The sequence below is a fragment of the Rhipicephalus microplus genome, chromosome 2 (genome assembly GCF_043290135.1).
Source record: "Rhipicephalus microplus isolate Deutch F79 chromosome 2, USDA_Rmic, whole genome shotgun sequence".
Taxonomy (NCBI): Eukaryota; Metazoa; Arthropoda; class Arachnida; order Ixodida; family Ixodidae; genus Rhipicephalus; species Rhipicephalus microplus.
Window position 1 is genome coordinate 272,991,047 of NC_134701.1, and position 21,616 is coordinate 273,012,662.

General features: G+C 43.1%; 1 protein-coding gene across 6 annotated transcripts in view; it reads right to left on the reverse strand.

Moving 5' to 3' along the window:
• The window catches only part of ATP8A (ATPase phospholipid transporting 8A1), a 111,469-nt gene that overhangs the window by 80,205 nt on the left and 9,648 nt on the right, over positions 1–21,616 (reverse strand). For 5 of the 6 annotated variants that reach the window (XR_012888050.1, XM_075881694.1, XM_075881690.1 and 2 more), the window contains exon 1: positions 15,593–15,718. The exons of the other annotated variant lie outside the window; for it this stretch is intronic. Coding sequence is in view for 4 of the 5 variants with exons in the window: in XM_075881694.1 (XP_075737809.1) it covers positions 15,593–15,634 (42 nt within the window). In the remaining variant the exon portion in view is untranslated. Of the gene's footprint in view, positions 1–15,592; positions 15,719–21,616 lie in introns of those variants that run through there. 6 annotated transcript variants of the gene reach the window in all.

A 21,616-nucleotide genomic window follows, 5' to 3' on the forward strand; every position in this document is an offset into this window, starting at 1 on the left:
TCGTTCATGATGATTGATTGATATGTGGGGTTTAACGTCCCAAAACCACTGATGATTATAAGAGACGCCGTAGTGGAGGGCTCCGGAAATTTCGACCACCTGGGGTTCTTTAGCGTGCACCCAAATCTGAGTACACGGGCCTAGAACATTTCCGCCTCCATCGGAAATGCAGCCGCCGCAGCCGGGATACTTGTTCATGATGAGTTATTACCGGCTCAGTATAGCAAACTAAGCAAAGTCACTTATTCATATGTTGTCATGTTGTCCTAGAGCTCAGTAAAACTGATAGCTCGGCAAGTTGGTGTGGGTGGATGGCTATATATGGCGCAAGCACACGAGACACAAACAAAGAACACACCAGCACTCATCCTTGGGCATTCTTCGTTTGTGTCCCGCGTTCTTGAGCCGTTTTTTACCATGTCCTAGAGCAGGTGCACATTAATCCGTTTAGTACGACAGAGAAAACTAATTGTCGGGGCTTTGGCCGTGCATGACATCTCGTCAAAGACAAGGCGCAGAGAAGCCAAGCCTGAACTTGAGCTCTGACCAAGGGCGCTCGTTGTTGAATGAAGGAGGGTGCGAAATACCCAATCAAAATGGCGCTTGTTCATTCGTATCCACACCCGTCCACCTTTTGACATCGAAATCGCGTACGTATTCTACAATACGTGTAAATCAAAATTAAGCAACAATTTAGACATTGGCCGGCACCCGCGCTAAAAGGACATGGTAAGAAGAAAGGACAACAAAAAACATGAGCGATTTTGTGAGGTCTGTAATAACGGGTTATCTTCCTAATATATCGACGAATTGTGCGTAACGACTGCATCAACTCCGGCGTTTCCGAATTACGTATCCTTGTGATCAACCCCTTCTTGCTAGAAATGCGATATAGACTGTACCGATGACTGGGTCGTCAAGCTTCGAATAATGTATTACGAGGCGATGGAAAGATCTTGCGAGAAAGTTAGGATGCTATACTTTGTAGATACTCCAGTGAACAACGATAATTACGAAGAAGAATAATACCTATATGTGGCGTACTTAGAATTGCCGACTTGACAACGCACACTAACAAGGTGATTATTGGCCGCAAGAATCACTAAAGACGCAAAGAAAAAAAGTCACTACTGAAGCACTTAGTAGTACATTGAATTAACGTATCATATAGCATTGTCTAAATTGACCAGTTGTATGAATAAAATAACAAAATTGTGTCTGAGGGAAATTATATTCAACAAACGCCCACCGCACGTCGTTCGTTCGTTTCCGCCACTATATGCTTACATAGACAACTGTGTAGAATAACTTGAGAAAATTTACGCTCGAAAACTATGGTATGATAATGAGAGACCACTTAGTGGAGGTAATTCGATCATCTGGGGTCCTGGTGGAAGTGCGCGTTGATGCACCCTATAAGCACAACGAGCGAGGGAAGAGAGAGAGAGAACACAACTTTATTGTCGTCAGACTTAAGGAGGTAGGTGACCCGCCAGGCTGAACCTGATGGCCACCTCCTCTGCCCTTTGTACGGCCTGGAGCTGAACGGCCAGGCTGGTGGAGGTCAGAACTGCCTCCCACCAGCCAGAGGAGGAGTGCTACCATATATATCCACGTACCGTATTTGCATTCAGTAACTCGTTAAAACTTTCTAAGCACATGGGCCGGTATCATTTTCGCCTATATGGAAATATGGCCAGCGTAGTCTGCATTCCAACCCAGCAATCTTCGGGTCAGCAGTAACTACTATAGGGAGCACCATCGGGTATTGGCCGAGAACAGCAGGTAGGGAATACGGAGGGGTAAAACGAGACACAGGGCAAGGCTCGCTCTCTGGATTTCGTGCCGACTGGTTGTGACCCCGTAATCTCCGACAACAGCGCAGCTCTGGCCGACTGGGCTCGCCCTACGCCATCTCCTGACGCCGACTAGAGCTCTCGCCGAGTGGTGCCCCGTCCTCGGACTCCTGCGACCGTGTCCATCTTTCCTATCTCCTCTTTACTTCCATCGTTTTCTGTCGTTGGTTGTCCCTGCGCCTCACTCTCTCCTTCCTCTCTCTATCTGTTTACCTTTTAATCCTATCCTTTTAATCCCTCCTTTACCCTCATCCCTTGTGAGCTACTGTTGAGGTGTCCCCCCCCCCCCCCCCCGAGAGACAATTACGGGGCTCAGTTTTCTCTTCTTTTCATTTAAAATCACACACACACACACACGAGGCAAATCATGACATTTTGATTTTTTCGACCTCTGCAGCTAATCCAAAAACTACGTTTCTTTGTTTATCTTTTCCAGTGATAAGTGCTGGTCTTTTTCCACGTTTCCATGTGTAAAAGTTGGTGATCGCTCAGAGCATTCGCGCAGGAAAAATTATGCGGCAAGTGTCAGTGTGGTCGTGACCCATCAAAAAGGGGCGAAATCCTACTCGGACAAATTTTTGGATGCGTGCATGAAGCTACTTCTGGGCGCTACAGCAACGTAAATATTTATTTTGTTGCTTTAGACTACGAGCTACATAACACCGAAAGTTTAGTTCGCTTGGTGACCGCGGAAGAGGCGGAATTTTTTTTAAAATTTGGCGTGTGAGAGAGGCAGAACGCGACAAAAGACATCTAATTGTCTTGGGGAATGCCTTATTAATTGAACCATTAACTTACACTCTCTATATACTATATTTCTTTGTTTAGGATGGTTTGGACATACGAGAGAATGTCATAGAGCATTCTGGGAGAAAAACGACCTGAAAAAGCACTGACTGCTGTTAAGGACATAACATGGCTCCGATTTCTTCGCGCTGCATCGAGTTTTTTCGCATTCTCAAGGATGCTCTCAAAAGACGAATAAAACATGGTGGAATCACCAAGTCAAGTCGTTCACAAACACGCCTTGGGATTGAGGATTCACGACATTTATCCAAAACCTTTTTTGGAAAAAAAAAAGACAAGAGTTAGAAATTCTGAGTTTACCAGTTCTAAATTCATTCCCTCACAAAGCCCGGCGTACGAAGTTAAAAGCCACGAAACGCTTGAGGTGTTCTGTATCAAAATAGCGAAAATAGGTGAAGATACGTCGAGAAACATCTCTAGCATTCGATTATCAAATAATCGAAGGAGGTGCAAGCATTCAACAATAGACAACAGTAACACAAAGATAGACTGGTCGTGTTTGATCTGCATGGAGTTTGGGAGCAACAAAACAACCCGTTCTGTCTATAGATTCAATCATGGAGTGCCACGACTGAGGTCCTTAAGACTGCGTAAGGGCCAACAGAGTGAATTTCAAGGAATTAATTTTTTCACACTGCCTCGTTTTGCCCCACGCAACGTCGTGTTTTGCCCTGCAGGTTGGGGCAAAATGGAGACATTTAGAGAATTTTTATTTAATTTTAAAATAATGTTTTGAATGGTGGCAACATGACAATATTTATGTAGCAAACACCCTGTACCCAAAGGAAAGTTTACGTATTTATGTTTAATTTTAAGGAGTGAAATGAAAATAGATATTCACTATTTAAAAAAATCATAGTATTTACTCCACCATACTCTATAAAAGAACACCGGCTCTTACTCGACCTGCAATTTCTCTTCGATGTAAGTTGTTATCCGGCACTCTTGCTTTTCTGTAGAAGCGCGGCATGATTAAATGATGAGGGTCGATAAATGGCGAACTTTTGCGTTCACAATGGCTGCTGCTGTCTTTGTCTTAAGTAAATAAGCAGCTAGACGGGGGCAAGGTGGTGCAGCATACCGGTAGACAAAAACACTGCGCAAAAGACATGAGTAACAGAACCAACACTTAAAACAGAGGATAGATTAGAGAGATTTTCGAGGCATTTTACGCAACGCGTGCAGAAGACCCTTGCATTAGTTGCGCGTCAGTAGCACTTGAAGAAAAAGCGATTACCATTATGGCGCGATAGAGTCTGAGAACGTGATGAGGGTGGTGTTGGTTTTTTTTATATAAGTGTTCAATCCGGCCTTCGTGTTTTAAAGACAATAGTCTTTTTGGGCAACTTCAACACAAAACGTTATGTCTGTCTCTTGGTGAGTGTCCAACGGTTCAGCCACCCGGTGAACCGTCTCTACGTTGCTCTACGTCAACCCATGCTGAGCTGGTGGCTGCGCTCATATTTGTCAACATTGTTGATCAATAAAGCAAATATTATGCATATTTGAGGCACAACGTCAATAAATAAGAGTGAAGCGGTGTTCTATTATTTAGAAAATGCACAGATACATAATTCTAAAGACAGAAGTGTTTATTACCCTGCACTGACAATCGGCGCTAGAATCGGAAAAGTGGTTCCCTACGCTTCGCTAAAAATTCAGGGTCTTTAAGTTAAAAAAAAAAACAAATAAGACGACCCAGTTCTGCCACCTCGCAGTGGATCTGCGTTCTAAAATAACTTTCGTTTCTTCACATTACTACCAGATGGCGCAATATCTCACGCAGCGCCTCCAGACAGAAGACTATCAGCTTTCGACGTCTTTTGCAGCGCATCACAGAAACACACGGCCATTTTTTTTTTTTGCGAAGCGTTTCTTCAATGAGGGTGGCGATTTAGGCTTGTTGGTATGGTAGCAGGATAGTATATGGTAGCGCAGACGAAGGACACGGGCAAGAGAAGGAACACTCAAAACAACACAGCGCTGTCTTGTCTTGAATGTGCCTTCTCTGGTCTCTGTCCTTTGTCTGCGGTAACACATATTATCATGCGTTTTTTTTTTCAATTCATTTTTGCCTTGAGTGTTTGGCTCGGACACCTATAGATGGAGCGGACATCGCTGTCACCGTTCGCCCGCACGCACAACACCGCGCCCATCGTCGGCACGCAGCCCTTCACTCTTCCGGCTCGTGAAGGGTTCAAGATCTGGAACGAGGGGCGTGGCACGCATTAACACGAAGTGTCTCGCTATTCGTGCGCGGCAGGACCCTAGTTGCATTCCTTTGCGTATTTAGAAAAGATACGGCGAAGAGTACTATGTAAAGTGGTTGGCAATTTCTTAAAGGGGTCCTAGACAGGGACGTAACCAGGGTGTGGCATACCTGGCCCGTGCCATCCCCCCGGAATTTTTTTTTTGGTCTCCATAGCAAAGAGAACGAAGAATGACCATTTCAAAAAAGGTGCCCCTCCCCTCCCCGAAAAATAGTCTGCCTTCGGACCTGGTCTTGGAATATTTTTCCAAGTAATTAGCGATAGCCTTAATAAAATGATTTATTGCCTCACGCCTCGGCCATCACAATTTTATTTAATAAAATGTCTTGCACTATCGAAGTTACAGAGTTGTCGCACGCTGTAATTGCTTTCTCTCTTCTCTCGTCCCGGACAAGTGTGCTGGACGCTGAGTAGGTAAGCATGATACGGCGGAAATAAGTTACGTCACACACGCGTCATGGCGTTGAGTGTATTTTCTTCCTTTTTTCCCTTCTAATGCTTACTTTCAGCGCAATCGCGGGCACATGGCGGCCATGTTAACTATAAGCTTACGATGATCGAATCAGTCAGTGGTGAAGAATTCGCGTGTAGGGCGTGGTCATTTGGCATCATTTATAGAAAGAATAGGGAACGACTTCCAGCTGACTTTGAGAATTGTCAAGTCCAGGCCTTGTGCTGCTCTCTAATGTTGAGCTTCTGTGTTCTCAAGAGCCTCTACTACCGATGTGCAGCATTTTCTGACCATGCTGAGAAAGCGTTGCAGGGTCCCTTTAAATGGGAAACAATAACTGAATGATCATTGATTGATTTGTTGATGATCCATCACTGAATCATTACCTCACAGACACGAAGATAACATGACCTGTTTGTACGCGCCCTATTTGAGCCTGTCCTTGGTAAGATTTAGCGCCGCCAACAATTATCGTCATTAAAGTTGAGAATATTTGAGAATATCCACCTACTCGCCCAACTATCAGTTTTACTGCGATCAGTAAATTTTCTAATGGCGATTTGCGTTTAGAAAAAGTGGAGACAATTTAACTGCTAAAGCACTCGACAGACAGACAGACAGACAGACAGACAGACAGACAGACAGACAGACAGACAGACAGACAGACAGACGGACAGACAGACAGACAGACAGACAGACAGACAGACAGACAGACAGACAGACAGACAGACAGACAGACAGACAGACAGACAGACAGACAGACAGACAGATAGATAGATAGATAGATAGATAGATAGATAGATAGATAGATAGATAGATAGATAGATAGATAGATAGATAGATAGATAGATAGATAGACAATTTGATGTGCTACTTTTCTATGTTTGCAAAAAAGGCGAAAAGTGAATGTTTTATTTACGCCACGTGGTTACATTTATCGGTTTACAAATGACTCATAGTTGGAAGACAGTCAATATTTCACATCTTCACAGGTTCCGCACAGTATGTGAAGAGCCACTAATTGGCATAATCATGACAATGACATTCATCAAAGAAAAATTGACGTCGTGCATAAACCTTGTGTGTTTAGGAAAGTGTTCCCCAATCCAGAAAACTTGGTACTCTACTATGGGAGGGCATAAAGGCGTCCCAGTATAACAGGAGATAACCTGTGTGTGTGTGTGTAGAAAAAGTTGTTAACAATTTAGAGTACGATGTACTCTACTACAATATGTTTAGAAAAAAGGGGTAACGATTTAGAGTTCTTGGTACTCTACTACAATATGTTTAGAAAAAAGGGGTAATGATTTAGAGTACTTGGTACTCTACTACAATATTTTAGAAAAAAGGGGTAACGATTTAGGGTACTTGGTACTCTACTACAATATGTTTAGAAAAAAAGGGGTAACGATTTAGAGTACTTGGTACTCTACTACGATATGTTTAGAAAAAAGGGGTAACGATTTAGAGTACTTGATACTCTACTATAATATGTTTAGAAAAAAGGGGTAACGATTTAGAGTTTTTGGTACTCTACTACAATATGTTTAGAAAAAAGGGGTAACGATTTAGAGTACTTGGTACTCTACTACAATATGTTTAGAAAAAAGGGGTAACGATTTAGAGTACTTGATACTCTACTACAATATGTTTAGAAAAAGGGGGTAATGATTTAGAGTACTTGGTACTCTACTACAATATGTTTAGAAAAAAGGGGTAACAATTTAGAGTACTTGGTACTCTACTACAATATGTTTAGAAAAAAGAGGTAACGATTTAGAGTACTTGGTATTCTACTACAATATGTTTAGAAAAAAGAGGTAACTCTTTAGAGTACTTGGTACTCTACTACAATATGTTTAGAAAAAAGGGGTAACGATTTAGAGTACTTGGTACTCTACTACAATATGTTTAGAAAAAAGGGGTAACGATTTAGAGTACTTGGTACTCTACTACAATATTTTAGAAAAAAGGGGTAACGATTTAGGGTACTTGGTACTCTACTACGATATGTTTAGAAAAAAGGGGTAACGATTTAGAGTACTTGATACTCTACTATAATATGTTTAGAAAAAAGGGGTAACGATTTAGAGTTTTTGGTACTCTACTACAATATGTTTAGAAAAAAGGGGTAACGATTTAGAGTACTTGGTACTCTACTACAATATGTTTAGAAAAAAAGGGGTAACGATTTAGAGTACTTGATACTCTACTACAATATGTTTAGAAAAAGGGGGTAACGATTTAGAGTACTTGGTACTCTACTACAATATGTTTAGAAAAAAGGGGTAACAATTTAGAGTACTTGGTACTCTACTACAATATGTTTAGAAAAAAGAGGTAACGATTTAGAGTACTTGGTACTCTACTACAATATGTTTAGAAAAAAGAGGTAACTCTTTAGAGTACTTGGTACTCTACTACAATATGTTTAGAAAAAAGGAGTAACGATTTAGAGTTCTTGGTCCTCTACTACAATATGTTTAGAAAAAAGGGGTAACGATTTAGAGTACTTGGTACTCTACTACAATATGTTTAGAAAAAAGAGGTAACTCTTTAGAGTACTTGGTACTCTACTACAATATGTTTAGAAAAAAGAGGTAACGATTTAGAGTACTTGGTACTCTACTACAATATGTTTAGAAAAAAGAGGTAACTATTTAGAGTACTTGGTACTCTACTACAATATGTTTAGAAAAAGGGGTTAACGATTTAGAGTACTTGGTACTCTACTACTATATGTTTAGAAAAAAAGGGGTAACGATTTAGAGTACTCGGTACTCTACTACAATATGTTTAGAAAAAAGGGGTAACGATTTAGAGTACTTGGTACTCTACTACAATATGTTTAGAAAAAAGGAGTAACGATTTAGAGTTCTTGGTACTCTACTACAATATGTTTAGAAAAAAGGGGTAACGATTTAGAGTACTTGGTACTCTACTACAATATGTTTAGAAAAAAGAGGTAACTCTTTAGAGTACTTGGTACTCTACTACAATATGTTTAGAAAAAAGAGGTAACGATTTAGAGTACTTGGTACTCTACTACAATATGTTTAGAAAAATGAGGTAACTATTTAGAGTACTTGGTACTCTACTACAATGTGTTTAGAAAAAGGGGTTAACGATTTAGAGTACTTGGTACTCTACTACTATATGTTTAGAAAAAAAGGGGTAACGATTTAGAGTACTTGGTACTCTACTACAATACGTTTAGAAAAAAGGGGTAACAATTTAGAGTACTTGGTACTCTACTACAATATGTTTAGAAAAAAGGGTAACGATTTAGAGTACTTGGTACTCTACTACAATACGTTTAGAAAAAAGGGGTAACAATTTAGAGTACTTGGTACTCTATGGGAGAGCATAAAACCGTCCCGTGGGTGTGAGGTTAGAGCACTATGTTATAACAAACAAGCACACCATTGTCCATTCACCAGAAGACCGCTTCCTAATCCGTCGGATTAATTTCACTATACACTGGAGCTATGTCCTTTGTACGGCCTGTTTGCATGACCAAGGTAAAGAAGGTGCAATTCGAGTAAATAAGCGCAAGCACTGAGCGATATTTCTTTGATTACATAGTATATTTACTTGATTTGTGGGGGAAAATGAAACCATTAGCTTAGCGCTCGTAATGCGACAGGAAATATTTCGTGTTTAGAAAAAAATGTTTAACGATTTTGAGTACTTCGTACTCAACTATGGGAGAGCACTGAGCCGCTAACTTTTATTGCTGCATGATCGGTTGCGCTGCCTCTACAGCTCAATCGCAGCGGTGTTTCCGGGAGAAAGATAAAATGCTTTTTTTCATTTCCAACCAAATGATCGAGTTGTCTGTATCTAATTACTGATTTAGTATCTGCTTCGCTTCTGCAAGATTTACAGCAAATGAGTAAATATGTATTAAAAAGAGAACAAATTAAAATGTATAATAAAACGAGTTAAGAACCTCCTGTTGACGCAAACAATACATCTCATAGGGGAGAGAACATTGCAACCCTTTGTTGACGATGGCAAAAAAAAAAAATTATAAAGCGGAAAACGTCACACCCAGTGGCATAGCCAGGAGGTGGCCCACCAGGCTCGTGTGCCCCCCCCCCCCCCCATCTCTAAAACCTTTTTCCGCCATAACATACAACGCACATAATGACGCTGAACCACGTCTGCATGCCTGCCTCCCCTTCCCTTCGGAAAAACGTGGTGCCTCTCCTCTTCATCCGAAAAACAAAAAACAAAAAAAAAAAACAAAATAACTTCTGCCTACTCACGTCGTCACACCATGCAGAAGGTAATTGATTTGATCTAAGGTCTACTCTTCGCGAATCACTGCGTTGTAGCCCAATGTACTTTTTGTTTATTCAAATGCCAGTCCTAAATTATAAATGTTAAAAAGCTTGCCTGATACATATTATGCACTCTTTAGAATTCTGTCATTCATAAACAATATGATCGGACTAGTTTGTAATGATACTTCATTAGATCATTATCAACTCATTACCAGTCAAATACAAAAAGGACATGCCTCATTTGTGCCTGGCCTCTTTGTGTCTGTTCTTGGAAAGTTTTCGCGCTGCCAACATCGATTGTCATTAAAGTTGACATTCTTGAACAGTAATCGTAAGAGACTGAAAATACAAGCAAATTATGGATAAACTAGGGGAGCACCGTATGAAGCTGTGTGAAATTAGTAATTGTCGTTTTCCTTATTTCCCTGCATTTCCCGTAGGGCTGCCTACCGAATTTGCCCGGGCTATAAGCGACGCCTCACAGTACGAGTACCAGGTCGCCCGCATTCCACCGGCTGCTGAGATTATAAGCGAGAAATTCAGGGCGAAAACAATGGACGTTTAAGTATTCACATTGTGGTTCCTTGTTCCTAGTGATAGCAGTACGCGTGAAGATGTCGTCATTTCATGTGCGCAAAACATGCTACGTAATGATCTTATGTAAACGTGGGGCAATGTTACATCCATCCGGTTCCCGGTTTCGGGATATGATTGTATCGACAAATCCATTCCAATTATAATCAACTGGTCACGTCTATTTATCTACCTATTCTGGTGTTGCGGTTGATGACATCACCTCGCTTGATTTCATGTTCCGCCTCTGACAACGAGTAAGAAGGATACGCTACGATTTATTTATTTTTGAGCTCTTGAAAATTTCTATCACCGATGTATGTAGTCGTGATGAAGCATTAAATAAATTGTTAGGCTTTCGGGTGTGTACAAATAACGACACGGTCGTGAGGCCCTCCGTAGCGGACCGGTAGTGATGAAAAACATTTAATTACACAAGATAGATGTAGAACCTGCTTAGAGGTCCTTACAAACTAGGTGGAGTCTATTCCAGGACCCCATTGGCCGAAGCCATCGTTCTGTCTCTCTGGACCAAGGCCTAATGGGCCTGAAGGTCTGAACAGCCGAGCAGGGCCGCCTCCTAGTCCTCTAGCTTAGGGTTCGAGTGAGGAATAATTGCTGCGTACCCCGCACTGACTAGCTGGAGTTCTTCAACATGCGTTTCAGTGTAAATGGCTCCTAAACAACATCTGAAAAATACTAGAACGAGCGCGTTATTCTGTCTTGGCGTTTACCATTCCCTTCGGCACAAAATGTGACACAATCAGTGTGTTTACGTGGCGTCGTCATGATATAAGCTCTGGGTTGGTCCATATGCGGGGGATATCAGTTGCGAACTGTCTCCTACCTTGATAGATGGGCTAAACGCGAGTAAAACTAAATATATATTGTTTGCACCCATTAATAAGCCACGGAATATAAGTCTAAGTGTCTCCTTTGAGGGTCAGACTTTAGAACAAGTCAAGGTACAAAAATTCTTGGGTGTGTGGTTCCAGGAAGACCTTTCCTGGAATGAACATATAAATAAATTGGCAGCAGATCTAAGTAGAAGCGTTGGATGTATGTACAAACTATGTCCGTTATTACCACTTTGGCTAAAGAAAGCGTTATATTATACACTGATATATTCCAGGCTAAGTTATTGTGTCTTATGCTGGGGAACAACGACGGCTCAAAACTATAAAACATTACTTACACTACAAAAGAAGGTACTAAGACTATTCGAGGGATATTACGGTATGCCACAAGGTCTTAGCGCACGTCCGTTATTCCCTAAATATCTCATATTACAAGCAAACCAAATATATTATTATAAGTTATTATTGTATATCCAAAATAATAAACTATACCCCATGTACGATTCTTCTCGATGTGCTGAGTACTATCTCCGTACACATAGTATAAGAACACCGAAAACTAGAACAACCTATGGTCAACAACATATTGATTATCAAATACCGAGTCTCCTCAACAAACTGGGTGACGTACTTGACCTAAATAAGAAAACTTCCAAAAATAAGTTCAAGGAATTTCTCCTTTATAATTGTATTGAATACACTTAATACAGAAATTTGGATTATTTATTACTTTCTGTGTCCCAATTGCTTAGAGTACACTATATTTGTGTCCTTGTGTTGTTGTTTTTTTTGCTTATTGTTTGTTCAAGGTGCTTAGGAATGTATGTGTCTCCAGATGCTTTCCTTACTTCACCTATTGTATATATTACGATGTTTTTTAGGTATTTCATTACTATTTACTGTCCTGTTCTTTCTTTATATTTGTGATGGTTACATGTGTGATCAGAATTTGCAAATTGTATCTGTATATAATGATGTTCTCTAATTGCGGCTAAGTTGTGTATGACATGTTATTTTTAGTTTTTATTTTATTTTATTTTGCCAGACTGTATTTCGGAGCAAAAGCCTCCGTCAGGCTATGTAGCCTTTTGCTTTTGCTTCGTTTTTTCTGTTGCACGTACAGAAAAATAAATCTCAAATTGAAATTCGCCAAGCGGTCGCATGCCCGTTCGAGCTCGACACGAACGACTTACAGCGTGCGATCAACTGATTTCACTTTCTTTTTATGCGTTGTCGACCGTAATTGCGGAGACAGCGAGTTGCCGAAAAGCGCGAAATTCTGATTTGCTCAACGCCTAGTGCTGGCATTTATTCGAAGAGATACGCGGCGAAGAGCAGATATAGCGCCCGCACGAAGTGTGCTGACGGCAAGAAACAAACCACTCTCTCGTCTTGGAACTCAGAGCGGTTTTTAAAACACGCAGGCGTTCTTGGTTCTCCCCGGGATACGGTCACTATATCGCCGGGAGCAACCATGTTGAGCAACCATCCGCTGAGCAACCATGTTGGGTTGAGCGATCCACAAGAACCCCCCCCCCCCCCCCTCCCGCTTTCCAAGACAAATAACCACAATGTAAGAAGACCTGGAATGTTTCTCTGTTGTTGTTTTAAATCTTCTACGTGGTCCTTCCGTTCGCGAGTACTCTGCTGAGCTTGTTTGAAGTTGTGCATGCAAAAACTCGATTGATGGATTTGTGGGGTTTAACGTCCCAAAACCACCATTTGATTATGAGAGACGCCGTAGTGGAGGGCTCCGGAAATTTCGACCACCTGGGGTTCTTTAACGTGCACCCGCATCTGAGCACGCGGGACTACGGCATTTTTGCCGCCGTCGGAAATGCAGCCGCCGCAGCCAAGATTCGATCCCGCGACCTGCGGGTCAGAAGCCGAGTTTCTTAGTCACTATATAGACGTCCTCGGCGGGGCTGCATGCGAAAACTCGAATCGCGGTTCATCGTATATTGAAAAAAGTTTGCTCGGTGAACGAGACCGGAGCTTTGCTTATTTCATACTATGAATATACAAAAAAAAGCATTCTGGCTAGAGAAATTACTCACTAAAGCAACCCCATTGTGGATATGTTCTGTCGGAATGTGTAAGCTAAGAGCACTGCGTGTGCAATATAGCCCCAGTCGCTTCCAGAGCTCTTCAACGCTACTATTATTTTGTGTTGTTTTTTATAGAAAACTAAAAAGGAAAAAAAAAAACTAAGAGCCGGCAGGCATACCTACACGGCGTTTCGAATCAACGGCTGAAAGTTTATGTATTTTTCCTGGGGGCAGAATCCCATTTCGACACAAGTGCAGCATCTGCCACGCTGATTGGGAGTGAACAGCCGCTGGCATCCGTTCTTTCAAGCCAGTGAAATGCGCAAAAAAGAAGACAAGAAAGAGAAAAAAAACGCGGCAGAAAGAAAAAAATACTGCAAGCCACTGCCATCTGCGCTTTCAAACGCACCATGGCGATTTTTCGTCAGGCTGCTAAAAAACAAAAAAAAAAACAAACTAACAATGCTCCGCAATCGACTGGGAATGCACTCCAGAGCATGCGGTAGAAATCGTGTCGTTTGGGGCCGTTTGTCGATGAAAAGGTTTCCGAGACAGTCGTTCAACGTGAGTGTCGGTGAAAGGAAAATCAGTATTGCGTGACTTCCGCGACACGACAGTCAGATGTGTCGTATCGTCAATAAATTGATAAAAAGAAGAAAAAAAAGTAAACTTGTAGATGACACATTCAAACCAAGAAACAACGAAAACAGTGTTGTTGCTGTGACATCTCATGCGCAACATTATCCAACACAAGCCAATATTAACAACAATTTGGCCAATACTAGCCAGTGCTGGTAGCAAAACCGCAGGTTACTAATTGGTCCAGGGAATTTGGAAGGAATAGGAAGGGAGGCGAGCAGGGTTTATTGTGCATTGTGTGAAGTTAGATACTCAAAATAACTTTTTCATCGAAATAAAACTTTGATAGTTTCCCTACGCATGGATGGTCGTACGCATGGTCCTACGTGCATCATATATATATATATATATATATATATATATATATATATATATATATATATATATATATATATATATATATATATATATATATATATATACATCTGCGGCGAAATTTGTGGGAGGTATGAGCTGGTCGGTACGTTGCAACTTGTAGACGCCGTGAATGTCTCTCCCCTGAGCGCCCTTCTCGCCCTCTTAACCCTTTCTTCTAGCTACATGTCCCAGCATAATTGCTGCTGCATTCATGCTCTGTCGCCCCCTTAGGTCTCTTCGAAGCATGAACGGTTTGCCAACAACAGCAACAACAACAACAAAAAACGCTATCCACTAGTCAAGTGCCAAATGATAAGGCATGCGTCAAGAGATTCGTACTATGTTGCTCGCTTGGGCGGTAAACGGAACCAAGAAAAAATCTTTGGAATAACATGGACATTGATTGATTGATATGTGGGGTTTAACGTCCCAAAACCACTATATGATTATGAGAGACGCCGTAGTGGAGGGCTCCGGAAATTTAGACCACCTGGGGTTCTTTAACGTGCACCCAAATCTGAGCACATGGGCCTACAACATTTCCGCCTAATAACATGGACATCAAAGGAAGTGGCATGCGGGATACTTTACATACAAAATAGCTCCCGCAAGAAGATAACCAGTGTACTTGTACCATAACCACATGCATTACAACAACAACAACAACAACAACAACAACAACAACAACAACAACAACAACAACAACAACAACAACAACAACAACAACAACAACAACAAAAAACTACTACTACTACACTACTACTACTACCAATACTGTTGCTGCAACTACTACTACTAGTAATACTACTAATACTAATACTGATACTGCTGCTTCAATTACTACCACCACTATTACTGCACCAAATACCACCCCAACCAATAATAATAATAATAATAATAATAATAATAATAATAATAATAATAATAATAATAATAATAATAATAATAATAATAATAATAATAATAATAATAATAATAATAAATCGACTATACCTGAGGTGGCGGACAATATTAATTTGACATCATATTTGGGCGCTTCCACCCACAAAGTGCGCCAGCTAGTCACGCATCTCAACGGCCATAGCCGCAATACATCTAGGACTGCTCTAACTTCCCATTAGCGAATTTCGCTCTTATATCCTCACCAGCCTCGTTAGCGAGAGCGTAACAAAGCTTGCTGTAGCACATGACTTAGCGTAGCCAAAATACGACCGCTTGCACAGACGTTTCCAGTGTTGCCCGCGTATCCTCTGATGTTTCCGTTAAGTATTACAGGAAACTAAATGAGCGGCCGCTATGAATCGGTTGTTTCCAACAGGGAGACAGACATCCGTGGAGCCGAAGCGAAACGGCCGTCCAGCCATGGGCTGACGATTGCTACGATAGTGCTGTTGAGACAGCGAAGCGCGTGTGGCCTTCGATGACCAGCGATAATGGCCTCTCACCTGATTCAGTCGAGCACTCTCCATGACGTCGGACGCCATCATGCGCAACTCGCTGCCGGAAAGAGCACAAACACGCGCCGCACAAACACCAAGCTACAGTTTTGGCCTGCGCTAGGCAAACGCCAGCTGCTCACGTGATTTCCCTGCGCGGTCCTCCTCTCCTCCATTCCTTCCTCCTCTCTCACCCGCGGTGTCGAGTCAAGCGGTTCGGTATCTCCAAATGTAATCCTGTCTTGACAAGACGAATGATAAACGACGTCGCACTGCCACTACATACCCCCTCCCCCATTCCACTACGTCAACGCGGCAACGAAAAAAAAACAAAGCAAAACACAGTGCCACGCCCCCTGGGTTTTGTTGCGTAGCGATACGCTATCATTTTGGCTACGCGGACGTGCGCTTATCTCTTTAAACCTAACTCCGCGTTAGCGAGAAAACCCCCTGTGTTCCGCTCAGCATGTGCTATGTTCTGGGAAAGGGGTTGAGGTCATGTGGTAACATCGTCTGCGTCATCATGATCTATTGCATATGGTTATTTTTGTTTTGTCTAACGATGAGTGACAACACGTGGGCATTGTTATGTCTGAGTGCCTGCACTCGCCGCATCAGTACCGATGCATGGCTGCTTCTATATCGAGGCGCAGCAGCTGTGCTCTCTATCTGCGACTGAGTCAGGATATAAGTGGAGAGCAAAAAAAAGTACAAGAGATATTGTGTCAGTGAGGCATGCACCCAATTTGAAATGGGGCCCTCCTGCGGACACTGCAAACGGCAAGGGAGCAGCTGTGGTCTATAAAATGAAACACCCATATACGCTAATAGAATATGTCCATGCATTAGGCGGAGTGAGTCAAAAGAGGGCACATGATTGTACCGACAGAGCAGGGCTAAAGTGAGCTAGAATTTAGCAGGGCCGGGAACTTCGTGCTGAGCGCCTACGAATGTGCGCGAAACTGTTGATCCTTCTATGTTGCAATTATGAACCAAGATAGCACCGTGATCAAGATCATGACAAAAAAAAGTGAAAGTGGGAAAATAATGGCTTTACTCATATTAGTGAAATTGAAACTATTTTTGAGTTGTACTAACTTCGGTTTTTGCGGCCGTCACAACAATAAAAAAAAAATAAGCCAACCTAACAAACGTTCCGTTTCTGTTTCTTGAATGGCCCTAGCTTATTGCGTTTTGTAACGTTTTTGATTCGATGACTCGGCCTTGCAGAAAAAGAAGTGTTTTGTAGTGTTTATTTTTCACCTTGGTGGCACATACCGACGATAAAACAGTCTGCTCTTACAACGAACTCATTAAGTGCACTTGACGAGATGGGCTGCGCATCCGTATGCGAAGCCTCCGCAATCAACTCCGGCCGCGCGCAGCCGAAGCGGATCTCAGAGGCCGCATAGGAAGCGCTTGGCTGAGACCTGGTGCCACAGTCTTAGCTGGTCAGAAGAAAACAGCGTGCTCTTTCATTGAGATAATTCAATTAATTGTTTTCATTGTTTATCCTAACAGTTAATTGTCCCTCTTTCTGGGTAAACTTGTGCTCCGCTGTCGTGTGTATGAATCATTCATAACTCAAGATCTGAACCATTACCTTGTTTTTGAGAAGTTTTTTATGTTTTTTATTATTGTGAACAAAGTAGAGTTAGGGCACGCTGGCCTTTCTGTTTCTTTTTTTCTCTCTTTTTTTTGTAGTGAGATTTCTATTGGCCGTATTCTCACAATTTCACTGTGGCCGGCGCTGGCACTGCAAGCTGAGCTGTTGCCTAGCAACCACCGCAGTTGGCAGCGCCACTCGCCGCGCCATCTGGCATGACGTCTAAGAAGGAGCTGTTGAACCCGCGTTGCAACAACAGAAAAAGAACCAATGTTGGATCGTATATACTAAAGTTTATTCGAGTAACATTGGTATATACAGCGTCCCCGCTACATCTTTAGCCAGATTTTAAAAATAAAAGCACCAGCAATAACGATGCGCTCAAATACATGTTGCTGGCTGTTTCCTAGAGTGAGCCAGATCATTTTTGTGTTCCGATTAATTGCTTAGTTAGACCACTTTTATCAACTACTTTCTAAACAACAAAAATGGGCCAGAAGTTCTAATGAGAAAGTTGTAGGTAGGTTTACAAAACGTCCGATTACACCGTTTAAAAATTTATATCTCTTAACTATTAGTGCTTTTTCGTGACTAAAAATTCCCGCGAAATTAAAAGAAAAGTACCACGTGGCAAGTGCGTTCGCTTGCCAGTGCGCACAGTGATTCTAGTGCCCCCTAACGTTCCGCGTACGAACGATAGATGGTGCTGTCTCGACAGGGCCGCGATGATGGTGTCGGCTCTGCGATAAACACGTTTTCCTATCAGCCACAAAGGCGATTGCCGCCGTGACTGCTTATCGCTGTTATGAAGTGGTGCGAACAAAGCGTATGGTTCATAGGCGAGACATTAGAGGGAGCGCCAGAATGACGGCGCACGTCAGTGGGTTTGTCACGTAATATTTTTTTTTTGTATTTCGCGGACATTTGTAGTTAGCAGAAGAACACTAATAAAGCGGATATAAAGCTCGAAACTGTCTAATCAGGCGTTTTACAAACCAACCTACAACTTTCTCAATGAAACTTTTTACCTGACCTATCTTCGTTCCTTCAAAAGTTGGTTAATTAAAGAGGCCTAACTAGACAATTCATCAGAGCACACAAAAAAAATGTTTGACTCAATCCAGACAAAGGCCAGCAACACGCATTTGGTCACGTCGTCACTACGTGTACCAGCATATTTTTAAACTCTGGGTAAAGACAGCTGGGACACCCTGTATAGAAGGGACAACTCGGCGAGATTCATCGGCAGATTGGGTAAGTGAGGAGGATAAACTGAAAGAAGCCAGGCTTCGTTGTCGGAACGAAACCAAGAGAAAGAAGCGAGCTGAGGAGACGGAGGAAGAACGAGCCGCGCGCCACGGGGAGCGTAAACGTACAGAGAGCCAAGCTAAACAACAAGATTAACCGTAGCACTCGCTACTCACACCCAGGCATAACTGAGTTCAGCCACAGCGATTTCTTCTACAATAATGGTGGCAGAAGGCCCCTACTTGATGTTGCATTCCAAGAACTGTTTGCTTCCAATCTTTAGTACCGGATAGCCAGGGATTAAAGGCAGGTCATCGTGACAAACCTGTCATCGCTTCATCTTCTTTTTTTTCAGTCATTGTTAAAACACGTTGTCCCGTGGACAACCAAGGGTTGGGGAGACCCTGGATTGCCTCCCCTCCTTTCAGTAATTAGGAGCTCTGCGTACGCTTATCTTGCTGCCGATGTCCAAATCCCAGTTCGCTGAAGACTAATGCCGGTGTGCTCCTTGAAAAACATGGTTGCTTGGTGCTAGGGCCATGATAACGTTGTCTCATATTTTGCACAAACTAGACGCAAAGTCAGCAACTCCACCGAGTTCCTGGTCGCGTCAGCCGTCGTGTCAAGGTCTTTGTGTGCGGTGGACCTCGAGGTCCGCCAGCTGTCAGGCTGTCGCTCAGGAACGAGAGACGGCACGTCCAGAAGGAACGCTCTTTTAAATGGAACAAGAAAAGGAAAAAAAAAAGTAACAGATGGCTTCGTGCTTTCTAGGGAGCGGTAGCTCGTGGGGAGCACCGACGATAATAATTAATGGCGTCTGCTAGGCTGATGAAGACGAACTTACAGCACGGTGTCAACCGTTTTGTCTCTCCGTCCTCTCATTTTGTGGTGGATGCAGGAAAAGGTGCCGGTGTTTGAAGAGAAGGGTGGCAGTTTCCCTCAACGCAGGCTCATACGCTGGTGCATAACAGCGAAAAGGAAAAAATCGCCCGTGAGCGATCTGATCAATGGGAAAGTCTCAAGTGCCTCACCAGACGATGGCCTTCAGAAACGTGGCGTAAAGTACAAAAGGCAGCCCCGCTGCGGTGGTCTAGTGGCTAAGGCACTTCGGCTGCTGTCCCGCAGGTCGCGGGTTCGAATCCCGGCTGCGGTGGCTGCATTTCCGATGGAGGCGGAAATGTTGTAGGCCCGTGTGCTCAGATTATGGTGCACGTTAAAGAACCCCAGGTGGTCGAAATTTCCGGAGCCCTCCACTACGGCGTCTCTCATAATTATATGGTGGTTTTGGGACGTTAAACCCCACAAGTCAATCAATCGAGTACAAAAGCTAGCGTGACCTCGCGCACAACGAGAAATCGGGCCTTCAAGGGTGAATCGCGATAGCGTAATCGGACCTCGGGTGCATCGCCTTCTGAACTGCTGGCCTGCTTCGGTTCTCGGTGCGTGCCTCAACCTCGCCGTTAGGAAACGAACGACTGTGCGTGTAAGACGAGCCGTATCAAAGTATCGTTGAATGTCTATTGCAAACACACTCGATGAGTTCCCACTACGCCATAGTGATTTCTTTTGCGAATCAGTGAAGGGCCACGTCTTTAGGGCAACGCGCGAACCTACGAAGCCACTCACTTTGTTGATGCCTCTGCACCTGATGATGATTGCCTGAGCGCTTTGTAGTGGGTGGGCCCTTAACACCAAACTCGTTGCACAATTCACACGTTTTGACGCATCACACGTTTTGATCGCGATTCTATGCTTCTGCCACGCATTAATGCATGTGACGCTCCTTCCAGTATACATGACATTCAGTGCTCAACTCGGCTGTCTATAACGACGGAGCGTCGCGCGCGGAACAGCACGGGCGACATCTGCAGTCGCAAACACGCCACATCTGAGCATGCGTGGTGCCAATGATGTGCCTGCCCTGCAGTTTCCACCCTTCTTTATCTCCGCGGCCGCGATGGCTGCTTTGGCCGTCGAAGCGCTGTCAACATTACAAAATCGAAATAAAGCAACAACAAAAAAAAAGAAATATTCTCGCTTGATGATATAATATCACCGCGACAACGGTTTTGCTTGGTCTTTCTTTCTTGTTTTTTTTTCTCGCAAATTTGCTCAGAGCACTTTCGAAGGCCAAAGCGGCGGTTGTTGCATCCGCGGCGATAAACAGGGATTAGTATATTGCGAGGCCGGCACATCACTGGCGCCGTGCATACTCAGATGTGGCGTATTTGCGACTGCAGATGTCGCCCGTGCAGTTTCGCGCACGACGCTCCATAGACAGCCGAGTTGAGCACTGTTCATACAGGCTTTTTTTTTTTTTTCTTGGGAAACAGCTCTAAGCACTATCACAACTCTGTGGTCGAACACTTGTTTGTCACGCAGAAGACCTGGTTTATATTCTTACTCAAACCGAATGCTTTTATTTTTAATTTTATTTGCATATTTCTCTCTTTCTTTTTGTTCGCGGACAAGATGGTGATTTTTCGCTCATAACCAACAACGCCTAAGCAGGCCCCGCCACGGTAATCTAGTGGCTAAGGTACTCGGCTGCTGACCCGCAGGTCGCGGGATCAAATCCCGGCTGTTGCGGCTGCATTTCCTATGGAGGCGGAAATGTTGTAGGCCCGTGTGCTCAGATTTGAGTGCACGGTAAAGAACCCCAGGGGGTCGAAATTTCCGGAGCCCTCCACTACGGCGTCTCTCATAATCATGTAGTGGTTTTGGGACGTTAAGCCCCACAAATCAATCAATCAATCAACACCTACAAAGACACCATGATTTATGCGAAACGAGCTCTTTAGCGCCCTCGCATTACAAACGGGCGTTCGAGCTGAAATCGAACACGAGCACTCTGCGTGGCAGTCAAGCACTCTACCAAATAGCCACGCCGACACACGAAACTCCCGCGGAAGAAGATCCTATTCACTAGTAATGTCAGCAATGAGTAACGTGTAATAATGGGCGGCAGAAGCGCAAAACCGCACTATGTGTGACGCCATAAGAACTGCGTAACGAGTGGGTGGTTTAAAGCTTCTCACCAATTACAAAAGGCTGACCCATTATTAATCGTCGTCGTCGTTATCATCGTCGTCAGCCACAGTGTCAACAAAATGTGCTGCTACGTAGATGCACACACTCTCATATAGAGACACGTTGTTGATACTTCGCCACTTCTTAGA